Below are 13,420 nucleotides of genomic sequence, written 5' to 3'. Positions count from 1 at the left end.
AGCTAATGCAGCATTTCTCTGAGCCTTTCTGATTCCTGATCTCTCTGGGAGTGCAGGTCTCGGAGCCAGGTTTGACTCGTGGCTCTTCCCCTTTCTGATTACATGGTCTTAGTCATTTTACCTTGTGGAATCTCCTTTTTAAAAAATCTATAAAAAAGGATAAAATAGAACTAATTTAATATCATTATAAGCATTAGCACAGTTCCTGCTACACATCAGATGACCATAAGCTCTGGAATAGTGGATAATATTAACTTATCATGATTCATATTATAATACCCATGGGCCATTTGTTATGTACTTGTTTATGTTTCCAGGCTTGACAGTCACCATACAGTAAGAACTCATGAGGTGGGGGTGATCATTTTAGCTACGTTGTCAGGATTCCTGCAAACATCAACATTTCTGTCTCATAGGATCCCTTCAGACTTGGACCCCCAAGAGCCCACCTACCACAATGTTCCAGCCTGGATAGAACTGCAACCAGTGTATGCTAATGGTGAGGCCCAAGACTCAGCATTTTGGCAGGGACTGCCAAGTTGGGGCAGGAGATGGGGAGGGACTGTACCAAGACCTGGAGGGCTCTAGTCTTCCCAGAGAACAAATTTGGTCTGGAGGAGGAGGAAGTAGCTCAGATAAGAGACAATCCCCTTGTTTTAGCACCCTTTGAAATTTCCATTTCTTTGAAAGTAAATACTAGATTGAAATTTCCATTTCTTTGAAAGTAAATACTAGAGGAGGAGACGTGGTTTACTCAGAAGTCAGGAGCATCCAAGAGAGAAGCAAACATGCAGGTAAGAACCTGAGGAAGCCCCTGTTCTGGCAATCCTCAATCTAAACATTGTATCTCTCTCTCCACCCCCGGCAGATCTAGGCCAACCAAGAACAGAGCTGCCCTCACTCTGGGTCTTGGGGTTTCTTAACTTGTCCCTATGCCGCTTGTGGCAAATCTAAGCCCATCATGCAGTGTACCTTTCTCCTTGTCTATAGATGGCATCAGTACAATCTGAGAACCAGTCACTTAACTTCTCAGAGCTTCAGTACTTCAGACTATATCATTCTCTACTGTCTTAGTCATTTCCAGCTGGTATGATAGAATACTATAGACTGGTGGCTTAAAGAACAAAAATGTATTTCTCACAGTTCAGGAGGCTGAAAGTCCAAGATCAAGGTGTCAGTATGGTCAGGTTCCCGGTGAGAGCTCTGTTCCTGGTTTGCATACAGATTCCTGCTTGCTGCGAGAGAGAGAGAGAGAGAGAGAGAGAGAGAGAGAGAGAGAGAGAGAGAGAGAGAGAGAGAGGGAGGCACACCATCTCTAGCGTCTCATTACATAAAGACACTAATCACATCATGGCCTAATTACCTCCCAAGGAACCCACTTTTCAAATCCATCACATTGGAGATTAGGGCTTTGACACATGAACTTAGAGAAGGACACCAATATCCCATCCATAGCACCTGCCTACCTGTATTCGTTTTCTACTGCTGCTGTGACAAATTACCACAAACTTGTGGAATTAAACAGTGCACATTTATTATCTTGCAACTCTGTGGGTTATAAGTCTGACATGACCTCACTGGGCTCACAGCAAGGTGTAGGCAGGCTACATTCCTTTCTGGAGGCTCCAGGGGTTAATGTGCTCTTGCTTTTCCAACTTCTGGAGGTCTCATACTTTCCTGGGCTTGTATCACCTTCCTCCATCCTCAAAGCCAGCAAAACTGTACTTCTCTAATCATTCTCCATAGCCGAATCTCCCTCTGACCACAGCTGGAAATGGTTCTCTGATTCTAAGGATTCATACGATTCTAATGGGCCCACCTGGATAACTCAGATTACTCTTCCCATCTCAGGGGCCATAATCTTTTTTTTTATTTTTTATTTTTTGAGTTGGAGTCTCACTCTGTCGCCTAGACTGGAGTGCAGTGGCCACTCCCGGCCACCGCAGCCTCCACTGCTGGGCTCCGGCGATCCGCCTCAGCCTTCCGAGTAGCCGGAATTACAGGCGTGTGCTACCATGCGTGGCTATTTTTTGATTTATTGTAGAGATGAGGTCTCGCCAAGTTGCCCAGGCGGGTCTTGAACCCGCAGGCTCAGGCAATCCACTCACCTCAGCCTCCCAAAGCATTACAGGATTACAGGCTGAGCCACCGAACCCGGCAGGGACCATAATCTTAATCACACCTGAAAAACCTTCTTTCTCATCAAAGGTAACAGATTCACAGGTTCCATGGATGAGGGTATGGACATATTTGAGTTGGGAGAATATTATTCTGGCTACCACACTATCTCATAGGGCCACTGTGAGGATTAAATGAGAAAATTGGTGTGGAAATGCTGATAAAACAGCAGAGCATTGAGCAGCTGTGACAATGGCCACATCTGAGAGTCTGTGTTATGAACCCTCACAGTGAGGGAATTCCAACCTAGCTTCCTCCTACTGGGATCCCAAAGGGAGAGCATGGTCCTTTGGGACAGGCTTTTCTCTCTAACTCTGCTTCATAAAAAGTGCTGTGTGATTTTAGCCAGTGTGTTTCTCTCTGGTTTTTCAATCTTCTTGTATTTGTGCCAAGTGAATTCATGTTTGTGCCTCATCTTTGGTTCCATAGCGCCCCTCTAAGATATATGAACTCATTCACACTTGCACCTCCCTTTGAGGGAAGTACTGTTATTATCCCCACTTTACAGGTGAGGAAACTGAGGCATAGACACCTAAATGACTTGCCTGCAATCATATAGCAAGTTCATCACCAGTCTGTCTCCAGAGTCCACACCCTGCTTCTCAGTGCAATTCCAGGGAGCCCTGAAGCTCATTCTTAGCCAAAAGGAGCGCCCTGCCTGGAGAATGTCATAGTTCACACTAGTCTGAGATAATATGACAACAATAATAACTTCTAATATCTATCACGGGCTGAGCAGTTCTTATGTGCCAGGTACAGTTCTAAGGGCTATAAATAGATTAATACACTATATTTACGTGTACATTCTTTACAGCTACACCTGTAACATATATAGAGAGAGCTGTAGCATGCATACATATGATAATGGGGGGGATGTGTTTATTTTTAGTACTCAGAACTGTATCTGGCACATAGAAACTGCCCAACAAACGAGAAAGAGAAATTATACATGCACAAACACACACATATGTGCAAACACATATAGCTTCACAATAACCCTACAGCCGGATGATATAATTATTCTCACCTTCTAGATGAGGCAACTGAGGCAGGAGTGTTAAATGACCTCCCCCAGGCCGCAGAGATGGTGAGGCGGGCCCTTGACACAGTCTGAGGCTGTCTAGACTCGCAGTCTGCTCTTTAAAATTTACATCAGGCCTCACTACCTCTTCAGAATACATAATATAAATCTGTGATTAAAAAAAAAACTCATGAGATAAAAGGTAAATGCGTTTTGAGATCCCCAAGGGAGCTCAGAGTGGGGAACAAAGTGCAGAGCGATATTGAGGAGAGGGTCAGTCAGCTGAGAGGCTGAGGCTAGTAGCAGAGGAGCACGACACAGGGAAGCCCAAGAAGAGAGGCTGGCTTTCGATGCTAAGGAGTGCGGAGGGTCTTGCCAAGGTGCACGGGAGGCTGTAGCCCCAGGGGTGGGTGGGTTGGCTGGCCTAACACTGCAAGCACAAAGGAAGAGCTAGGGCGGGCCTTTCCAAGCTGACTGCCTTCCAAGCTAACTGCTTCCCTCTTTCCACAGTTGCCTCTGACCCCAAGCTTCTAAGAAACGAGGTGAGTTGCCCCACTCGCATGACCTCTCCTCCCTGCCCTCCAGCCCTTAGTCCTCACCTTGCACTCTTGCCTCCTAGGAGTCCCCTGTCATCTACTCCCAGGTGAAGATGGCATCAATCCCAGCCTCCTGGCCCCAGCTCTTGGCTTCCTTGACTCCTCACAGATGAGTCACCACATCTGCCCAGCTGCAGTCTCATCTTCTGCACCCTGAGCCTCTCCTTGGGGAAGATGGAGCATTGAAATGAGGAGATTTTAAGCTGCCCCAGCTGCATTCAGTGGTCTGTGTGTTACGTGCCCACTCTTGCCTGTTTCCTAGGTTACGGCCTTGCCCTGGCTGTTGTTAAAATCTATTGACAAGTTGCTTCCAACCCAGGGCCCATTATGTCTCCTGGCTTCCTCAAGTGGGTTTCAGCCTTGGTCCCTATTCCGAGTCCTGCTTCTATACACAACCCCTCCGTTCCTAGACAAGGACTGGGACAGTTCCTGGGCTCCAGCACAGAGGTCCTGCTCTCCGCGGTGCATTTCTCAACTGCCAAGAGCCTGGTGGGATGCTGCCACGCTTGCCAAATGGGACAGCCTGGGCCCTGTGCGCCCTGGATGGTTGTGCATTTGCCTGCAGTGGGACTGCATTTCACACCCTTCCTCCTGTTTCAAATTCCAGGATAACTTCTTCCCTGCTTACGTGCCAATGTCTACCTGCCCAATTAAGCAGATTTCATATCCCAGCTCCCAGGTCCCTCCCAACCCACCAGAAGTAACCCAGCAAAGTCAAGGCCAGGGATGCAGATGGAATGCGTATTGGAATATAGGAGGTACTCAATTACCATTGGACTGAATGAATGAATGAGGAAGAAACTGTGGGTAATCAAACTGATGCAATGAATGTGCTCCCTAAGAAATCCCGGAGGTGTTCTCCTCTGTTCGCTGAGTAAGAAAGTTAAGAGGAGTTTGGATGAAAAAAACTGTTCAGCAAGAGGGAGGGCTTCTCATGTTGTATGTAATGTGCTTATGGATCACCTGATGATCTTGCACAAAAATGCAGATTCTGTTTCCGTGGGTCTCGGTGGAGCCTGAGACTCTGCATTCCTAATAAGCTCCCAGGGGATACTGCTGCTGCTGGTCTCAGCAGAGGCCAGTGGAGAAGCAGCGTGAGCTCTGGCTGTCCACTCTACTGTATAACTCCATGCAGGCCACGCTGCTCCTGAGCCTGCCCTTGGCCAGAACACTGCCTGCTGCCAGCCACCATTGTTGTTTCCCCATCTCCCATCATTTCCGTATGCTGGAATCCTGCTTATTCTTTAAGCCCCAACTCAGATGTCAGCCCCCACCTGCATTTAGCAGTCTTCCTTCCGGCTTCCATAAGTCTTCTGCACAGTGAGACTTGGAATCGCCAGTGGTTAATATTGTGAGGGAACTGAGAGTTCATGAGGTCAACTTTCTAACTGTGTGATTGGAAATTGAGAACCAGAGAGAATAAGAAATTCGTACAGCCAGTTAGTGGCAGAGTCCAGTGTTCCTTCCTTTACACCACTTTTCTGTCACAGAGACTCATGGATTTCTCTGTCTTTCCCAGAAATGGTGAGAGGTTCTTAAAAGCAAAGCCCAAGTCTAATTTATGTATATACTGAGCCTAGCATGGTTTCTGGCATATAGTTGGTGTTCAATAAATGGTTGTCAAATTGAATGTCAGTTAAATCCCCTGATGAATACGTATCGCCTCTGCAAATTCAACTATATCTACTCACTCTTTTTTTTTTTGAGTTGGAGTCTGACTCCATTGCCCAGGCTGGAGTGCAGTGGCACGTTCACGGCCAACCCTGCATTGACCTGCTGGGCTCCGGCGATCCTTCTGCCTCAGCCTTCCAAGTAGCCGGAACTATGGGCATGCACTACTACGCCCAGCTAATTTTTGGATCTATTGTAGAGACAAGGTCTCACCATGTTGCCCAGGCTGGTCTCGAACCCACAGTCTCAGGCACTCCACTTGCCTTGGTCTCCCAAAGTGCTGGGGTTACAAGCTGAGCCACAGATCCTGGTCTACTCACTCTTAATCTAAGTAAATTCGATATATGTCCTCAGACTTCAGAGGTTTTATTAGGATCCCAATAATTCAGTTTCTACCAGGTCCACCCACTAGTCTGAGGTGAGATACCTACAGGTATCTGAAACACAGAGAAAAACCCAGTTACCTGTCCCCAACACAACTTGCTTCCCCTCCTGCCTCTTTTCTTCTCTTCCTTACTTCCTTTCCATTTTCTTTCTTTCTTTCTTTCCTTCCTTCATTCCTTTTCTCTTTCCTCCCTCCATCCTCCTTCCTTCCTTCCTTCCTTCCTTCCTTCCTTCCTTCCTTCCTTCCTTCCTTCCTTCCTTCCTTCCATCTTTCTGTCTGTCTTTCCTTCCACTTGTCTCCTTTTATTTTTTAGTTGAAGCCGACACTCTCTTCCCCGTCATCCCAGCCAGAAGATGCATAGTCATCTCTGAGCACCTATACTAAATTGGTCACCCAGTCTAATCCAGTCTACTTTTTATCCTAAATGTCTCTTAAATGATGTCCTCCTTTCAGTCTCCTCTGCCACTGCCTTAATGCAGGCCCTCATTACCCATCACTAGGACTATTGCAGGAGTCTCATAGCCCAGTGTCCTTAACTCTCTCCTCCCACAGCCATTGCCAGCAGAGTCACTGGTATGGTCTTTCTAAAACCCCAACTTTCCTCTGCTTGAAATTCTTCATTTTTCAGAGGCTCCTGACTCCACTGTAGGGCACAGGACTCTTCAAGGTTTAGCTCCAACCTACATTTTTAGCTCCATCTTCCATTACCTCCCCCAATCCACAGGAACACATGCCACACAATTCCCCCCGTTTCCTTCACACCACCTCCTTTCAAACAGCTATGCCTGAGCACGTGCTGTGTCTGTCTCCTTTTCTGTTCTATCTTTCAAACTCACTTGGCCTCCAAGACCCAATTCAGATGTCACTCCTCAGTGAAGCCTTACTTTTTCCTCTGGCTCCTGTAACCTTTGCACCTGTGTTTCTTGTAGCCCTTACAAGAATATGCATCTGTTGCATGTCCATGTGAGTGTGTGTGTGTCTGCTTCTCTTCTTGTACTTAAAGCTTCTCAAAGGTTGAGTGTTACAGCTAGTTCTAGTTTGTAACCCTCCCCCATCCTCACGTCATACCCAACATACAGCACAAGGCTTGGTAAATCATACTCAATTCTTAGTGAATCAATGCATGTGTACTGGTGTTGAATGAAATTTTCCTGTTTTCTCAGAATAGTACCTATAGCCCCTAAACAGAGCTCCAGAGATGACAGTACTGATCCCCAAGTCCTAAAGACAAGTGCCCCTTGTTTAGGGCCTGCTTATGAGTGAGAACACGCAGTATTCAGCTTTCTATTTCCGTGATAATTCACTTAGAATGATGATCTCCAGCTGCATTCATGTTGCTGCAAAGGACATGATTTTGTTGTTCTTTATGACTGCATAATATTTCACTGTAAATATTTTCAAAAGACCTACCTCTGCAGAGAGATGACTGCAGTTTCCAGGTTGTAACTCCATTCTCAATATCTGGCAAAGGAGGCTTCAAACCTTGAGAAACTGAACAGATGTGAATTCAAGAGAGCAAAATGCACAGCAAGGATAGGAGTTTGTGCCACAGCATGGCAGGTGGCTTGGTGATGCTTGCCTGGCATCGACTGGCTGGGTTTTTTTCTTTGCTTGCTTGTTTTATTGTGGCCATTGACAGCAATTTATTTGGGACTGTTTGGTGCTGCATTGCCTTTTGCTACTGGACCTGGGAGAGGTGCTCTAAGTCAGGCTGTAGTGTTTGCTGACAGGTTGTGAGAGCTTGAACAAGGCTCTGCCCAGGGCTACCAGGCTGGGAATGCACACACTGATCATTAAGCAGTGGCAATCAGATGTACTGGACTCTTCTGGCTGGAGTGGCTGCAGTCATGCTGTTCTGGGGTTTGTGGATTTTAGCTGCTGCATCTGGGGGTTGTGGATTTTGGCTGCTGCTGAGTCTATCAGTTAGGGTCCCAGTTCCTCCTGGCACTTGCAGGTATGACCTGACAGCACCTCCCCCATGCAAACCATGCACCTCTCACCTCTGTCCTGGGGCTCCCCTGCCAGGCAGAGGTGCAGAGAAGTTGACCTTGACAATGAGATATATTGAAGCCAGTGGATAAATATTTCTCTCTTTCTCCTTCCTGCAACCCTCTTCCCAAGTACTGTTAAGAGAAGCATAAGCTTTGAATGAGGACATCCTGAGACACCAAGCAATCAACTTGTTGCAAAGCTGTGGCCAAGTTGGAACACACACCTCTACCTGTGCTCTTCCTTCCTATCTCTCCCTTTCTCTCTCATCCCTGCTTTCTGGGATTAGAGTCACTCCTTATGAAGCCTCTGCTTCCAGCTATTTTCTGCTTCCAGAGCTAAGATAGCAGCTTCTATAGGCCTCTAGCCACTGAGAATTTCAGCTAAATAATGATTATGTGAGGTCTAGCAGTCGGACACTAGACACGTGATCTCTACAAGGGAGAGAGTCAGGGGTCTCAGCAAGTGGCGGGGGAGGGAGGGAGTGTTGGTGAGGGTCTCAGCAGAGCCAAGGTCCTTGAAAAGGTGCCCACTTTTCCTTGAATAAACACAGCTTTCTTGAGCAGCTGTGGCTGTAGCCGATTCAGCCATAAAAGAGGAATCTTTTTATTAAAGCTTTTGACACATTGGGAGCCACAGCAATGTTCACTGCTTTGAATGTAAGCCAGCTGAGTTCCACGAGTGGCTTTTCAAGCTTCCAGGTATCAGGATCTTGCCCGGACAGGCAGGGCTGGGGTTGCTGACCCAACCTCGGCTGAGCTGTTCAACGAGGAAACCAGATGCCCGAGACATGAGCCTAGACTGCAGGTCTGGGCTGCTTTTCACAGCACGAGGCTGGGGTATTTGTCATCACTGCAGACACAACTGACATAAAGGTGGAATGAGGGGACAACATTCCAAGGAGGCGGGTTTCTTAGGCCTACTTGAAAGTCAAGAGGATAGTAGCAAGAACAGCTCAGGATTAAAGAAGTCTGCTCAGGGCCTATTCTGGAGGCCACATTATCAAACAAAGCTCACACCTAGTGCAGCTCTGAGAATACAGAAGTACAAGGCTCAGAAGAGGAAAGTTTTAAACTCTTCAGTGGGAAGGAAAGAAAAGGAATTACCTGATCCTCAGAATGATGATGGCACAGTGGCAAAACAACCCTCAAGTTGAAATATTCCTGCTACTTGAGTTAAAGTTAGAGGTCACAGCCTCCACTCAGATGTAACAGACTGATTAAAAGATATTTTCTATCTGCCTTTCATGATTCACACCAGTCTTTTTGGCAATGCTAAGTACTGAGCCCTGTGGGCATGATTTTATTGGGATAACTGTCTTAGGAGCTTCAAATTGGCTTATTGTCCAAAGTCAGTTGGTCTGGGTTGATGTTGAGATATCCTCGTGTGTCCTATTAAGTCCCTAAAATCTTTTAAGTAGCAAGTCAACACCTGCCAGTTAAATTTGAGCATAAAAAAAGAATTGGTAGTAATAACCTACAATACATTAAATTTTAAAAGAATTAATAAATAATTAGTATCAAAAAAAAGGAACAGGAGACAGCTCTTGTTTACAGAAGACAACAGATAATTAATATAGAAGAAATGCTGACATTGGAAAATCACCACTTTGCAATCCCATGGTAATAATTGATTCTGGATCACCAATGAATATTGAAACCAGACAACGAGAGGTTGCTGGGCAACAGGAGATCCTCGTGGCCTCAGTGCATCACTAACCCAGTTCTGGTTAATTGAAGGGGAAAATATACTTTAACCATGGAGAGATCTGGCAGGGCTAGTCTTAATCAAGCAATCAAATGACTAGCAGCGGGGGACACTGACCCTGTGTGCTTTCTGAGGTAATGCAGCAGGAAGTGTAATCTCTCCCATGAAGTGCTCTTGTCAAAAAATCTTACCCAGAAACTACAAGAGGAGACAAAAAAATCCAGAACGTGGATCATTCTGACAAAGACGCCTCAAAACTGTCAATATCGTGCAACTGTCAAAAGGGTAGTGAGACCCAGGAAGTCTAAAGAGACATGACAATGCAATAGGAACCTTGACCAGATTCTGGAACAACAACAACAACAACAAAAGTCACAGGATAAATTTTGGTGATAACTAGAAAAAATAGAATATAGACTACGTGTTAATGTCAAATCAATAAGTCACTATTATTTTCTAAATACTTTTGAAAATATTTGAAATACTTTCTTTCTTTTTTTTTAGTTGGAGTCTCACTCTGTCGCTCAGGCTGGAGTGCAGTGGCATGCTCCCGGCCACCGCAGCCTCTATCTGCTGGGCTCCGGCTATCCTTCCGCTTCAGCCTTCCAAGGAACTGGAACTACAGGCGCGTGCTACCATGCCTGGCTAATTTTTGATTTATTGTAGATAAAAGGTCTCACCAAGTTGCCCAGTTGGGTCTCGAACCCTCAGGCTCAGGCAATCCTCTCACCTCGACCTCCCAAAGTGCTGGGATTACAGGGTGAACCACTGAGCCCGGCCTTGAAATACTTTCAAATGGTCCAGTTAAAATAAGAAAAATAGGTGTAATAGGTGTATGTATGTGTGTCTATATGTGTAGGGAGAGGGGGAGAAAAAGCAAATGTGACCCCCAAAATGTTAGCAAATGTTCTCTGTGTGCAGAGAAGGGCATACAGGCATTCACTGTACTAGTCTTTCAACTTTTCTGAGATTTAGAATTTTTTGAAATAAAGCACTGGGTGGAGCCTGGAGCACATCAGACACCCGGTGTTGAATTGATAGGGTCCCTGAGCCCCTAGATCTTCTCCCAGCCCTGTGAGCCACCCTCTCCTGCCACAACTGTGGAAATAACCCCCATTTGGTCCAGGTAGTGAGGGACTCCCCAACTGAGGCACAGCCAAACACATGACTGGGATTTTAACTCAAAATATTTTACTTTAGCTTCCTTAGGAATTTAATCTTTGCACTGTAATTCTTTCATAGGCATTTCATAAAGGAAAGGAATTTATTTTCAACATCAGAGTATCTTTGTATTGGCATGCTACGATTGGAATACTTAACGATGTCATCAGATCTCACTTCAGGAGCTCTGATAGACTGTTAGGAAATCGGGATGAAATACTTTAGAAGGGGGATCACAACAGAGAGTGAACTCTCAACCTCGAGTACAGTGTGGCCTGGAGTAGACTCCAGTGCTTGAGAGACAAAGTGTCAACTTCCCAGTAGTGGGCTCCAGAGGTTCTACAGAGGTGGAGTGTTTTGTTTGGGGGAGCAGCATGGATGTTCTTTCTGCTGACTGTGGCCCTGCTAGACTACAGGTATAAGGGAGAAGCCCAATGAGTTGAAAGAACTAAAAGCTAGGGATGAAGGACTTCCTCTCAAACACCCCTATACTCTTCTCTAGTCAGTGAGCAATGGTCGTTGGTTCACACGTCTTCACAGGTGGGTCTACTCTATTCCAGTCCAGAGCACGGGGAACTTGTTTACTTTCTTCTCCTATGCACTCAGGGCTCCAAATTAGGAGACTGTGTCTGCTCTGAGGACTAAAACCTTCTCTCAGGTGGGCTGTCTCAAGTCCAGACTGCAGAGTAGGCACTTAGCCTGTTTTGTTTCTCACAGCTTAGTTAATCGTTGTTTTAGTCAGAGTTCTCTAGAGAAACAGAACCAATAAGGTAGGGGTGGGGGGGCAGAGAGAGCAAGAAAGAGAGTAGAAGGATTGGTCCTTATCCCCGTAGGGGTTAACAAGTCCCAAGATTTGCAGTCAGCAAGCTGGAGACCTAGGAAAACCAATTATATGGTTCCAGTCCAAATGCCAGCAACCTCAAGACCCAAGAAAAGCCATTTTTCAGTTCATATCTGAAGGCAGGAAAACCTATGTCCCAGCCCAAGAAGTCAGGCAGGAGGATTCCCTTACTTGAGGGACATCGGCCCTTTTGTTCTATTCAAACCTTCAACTGATTGGATGGGATCCGCTCACTTTAAAGAGGGCAATATGCTTGATTCATTCTATTTAGTAAAATATTAATTTCATTAAAATACACCCTTACAGAAACACCTGGAATAATGTTTGGCCAAATTTCTGGGCACCTCATGGCCCAGGCAAGTTGACACGTAAACTTAACCATCACAATCATAAAGGGGATCTGCTGGCCTCATTAAATTTTTTGGTTTGTTTCTCATCTCAATTGGTTCAGAACACTGAGCTGTTATTTTGGGTCTCCTTAAAAGGGAAATAGGCTTGGCTTTCCTTGCTTTTGTGGTTGAGATAAAACCAACCATTTCAAGATTATGCCTGCTTTCACTCTTAGTTTTGTCTTTTGTCCCTTCTCAAAGTCCCTCTTTCTCTTTGCCATCTGTCTGACCTGTACAATGTCTCCTAATTTAGTTTAACCTCAACTAGCCAATCTTGCTGTTTTTCCCCTCCTTCAATCCCTTTGACCAACACTGCCTACTCAGTAGAGACCTAACTCATAAGAACAGCTAGAACCTATTAAAGAATTGATAGACCAGGCTCGGTGGCTCAGCCTATAATCCCAGCACTTTGGGATGCTGAGGTGAGTGGATTGCCTGAGTCCGCAGGTTCAAGACCAGGCCGGGCAACTTGGCAAGACCTCGTCTCTACAATAAATCAAAAAAGTTAGCCAAATGTGGGAACACATGCCTGTAGTTCCAGCTACTTGGAAGGCTGAGGCGGAAGGATCACTGGAGCCCAACAGGTCAACACTGGGGTGTCTGTGAGTGGGTTACTGCACTCCATCCTGGGTGACAAAGTGAGACTCCACCGCAAAAAAAACCAACAGAATTAATAAATGTCAGATATCATGCTCATTTTTTTGGCATAAATTATCTTATTTGATGTGCACAAAATGTCTATGTAATAAGTATGCATTACTGTCCCTATTTTGCAGACGAGGAAACAGAGGCTTAAAGAAATTTAACCCAAGACCACACATTAGTAAGCTGAAGCTGGGATTGTCCAACCCCAAAGTTCTTGCTCTTAGTTACTCCATCAGATGTCCTTGGTGGGTGTCATGGGCCACTGGGTCCTATCTGAGCAGAGGTGTTTGTAAAGAAGGAGAAGAACACAGAAGGAGTCGGAAGGTCTGGCTCCTGTACAGACCACCCCCTCTCACTACTTGGCCTCTCTGGGCTCTAGTAACCATATCTGTAAAACAGGAAAATGAGTAACAGCTGCAAGATTAGGTATCAAAGGAGATAAGTTTTGTGTAAACATCCTCAGGCACTCATGGAAGCAGGTGGTAAGGTACTTGTGCTCATTACAAAGTTTGCGTTGCTGTGTTTGCCTTTGTTGGTCCCTCCCCCACCACGACAGTGAGGCAGCTGCTGAATTGTGCAAACATACTCCAGGAGAAAATGATGGGAAATAATCTGGTATGCTCTTTAATTTGTAGGGAGGGGGATAATTAGATGGGAAGTGTGGGAATACATATATTCAGCATTTTAGGAATTGATCCTTCTGATTTGTGTATCATTTTGATCATTTTTCAGAGAAATAAAAGCAAAAGGGTGATTTCCTAGAGACACACTTCCGGGTCTCTTATTGACAAAAGAAAGTGCTGTTTGCTGACAGGAGGGCTCTGATTAAATACTTAT

At 45.6% G+C, this 13,420-nt stretch overlaps 1 protein-coding gene across 1 annotated transcript in view; it reads left to right on the top strand.

The window, feature by feature from the left end:
* FCRL5 (Fc receptor like 5) overlaps window positions 1-13,420 on the top strand; it is a 58,519-nt gene that overhangs the window by 33,662 nt on the left and 11,437 nt on the right. Inside the window, exons 13-16 of the mRNA XM_021710822.1 lie at window positions 417-499; window positions 726-794; window positions 3,710-3,741; window positions 3,819-3,851. Of these exons, the coding sequence (XP_021566497.1) occupies window positions 417-499; window positions 726-794; window positions 3,710-3,741; window positions 3,819-3,851 (217 nt within the window). The remainder of the gene's footprint in view (window positions 1-416; window positions 500-725; window positions 795-3,709; window positions 3,742-3,818; window positions 3,852-13,420) is intronic.

The sequence above is a fragment of the Carlito syrichta genome, unplaced genomic scaffold, assembly GCF_000164805.1.
Source record: "Carlito syrichta isolate Samal-C Ts95f unplaced genomic scaffold, Tarsius_syrichta-2.0.1 Scaffold80230, whole genome shotgun sequence".
Lineage (NCBI taxonomy): Eukaryota > Metazoa > Chordata > Mammalia > Primates > Tarsiidae > Carlito > Carlito syrichta.
The sequence above is the reverse complement of the archived record's forward strand: the minus strand, read 5'-3'. Positions and strand labels throughout refer to the sequence as shown.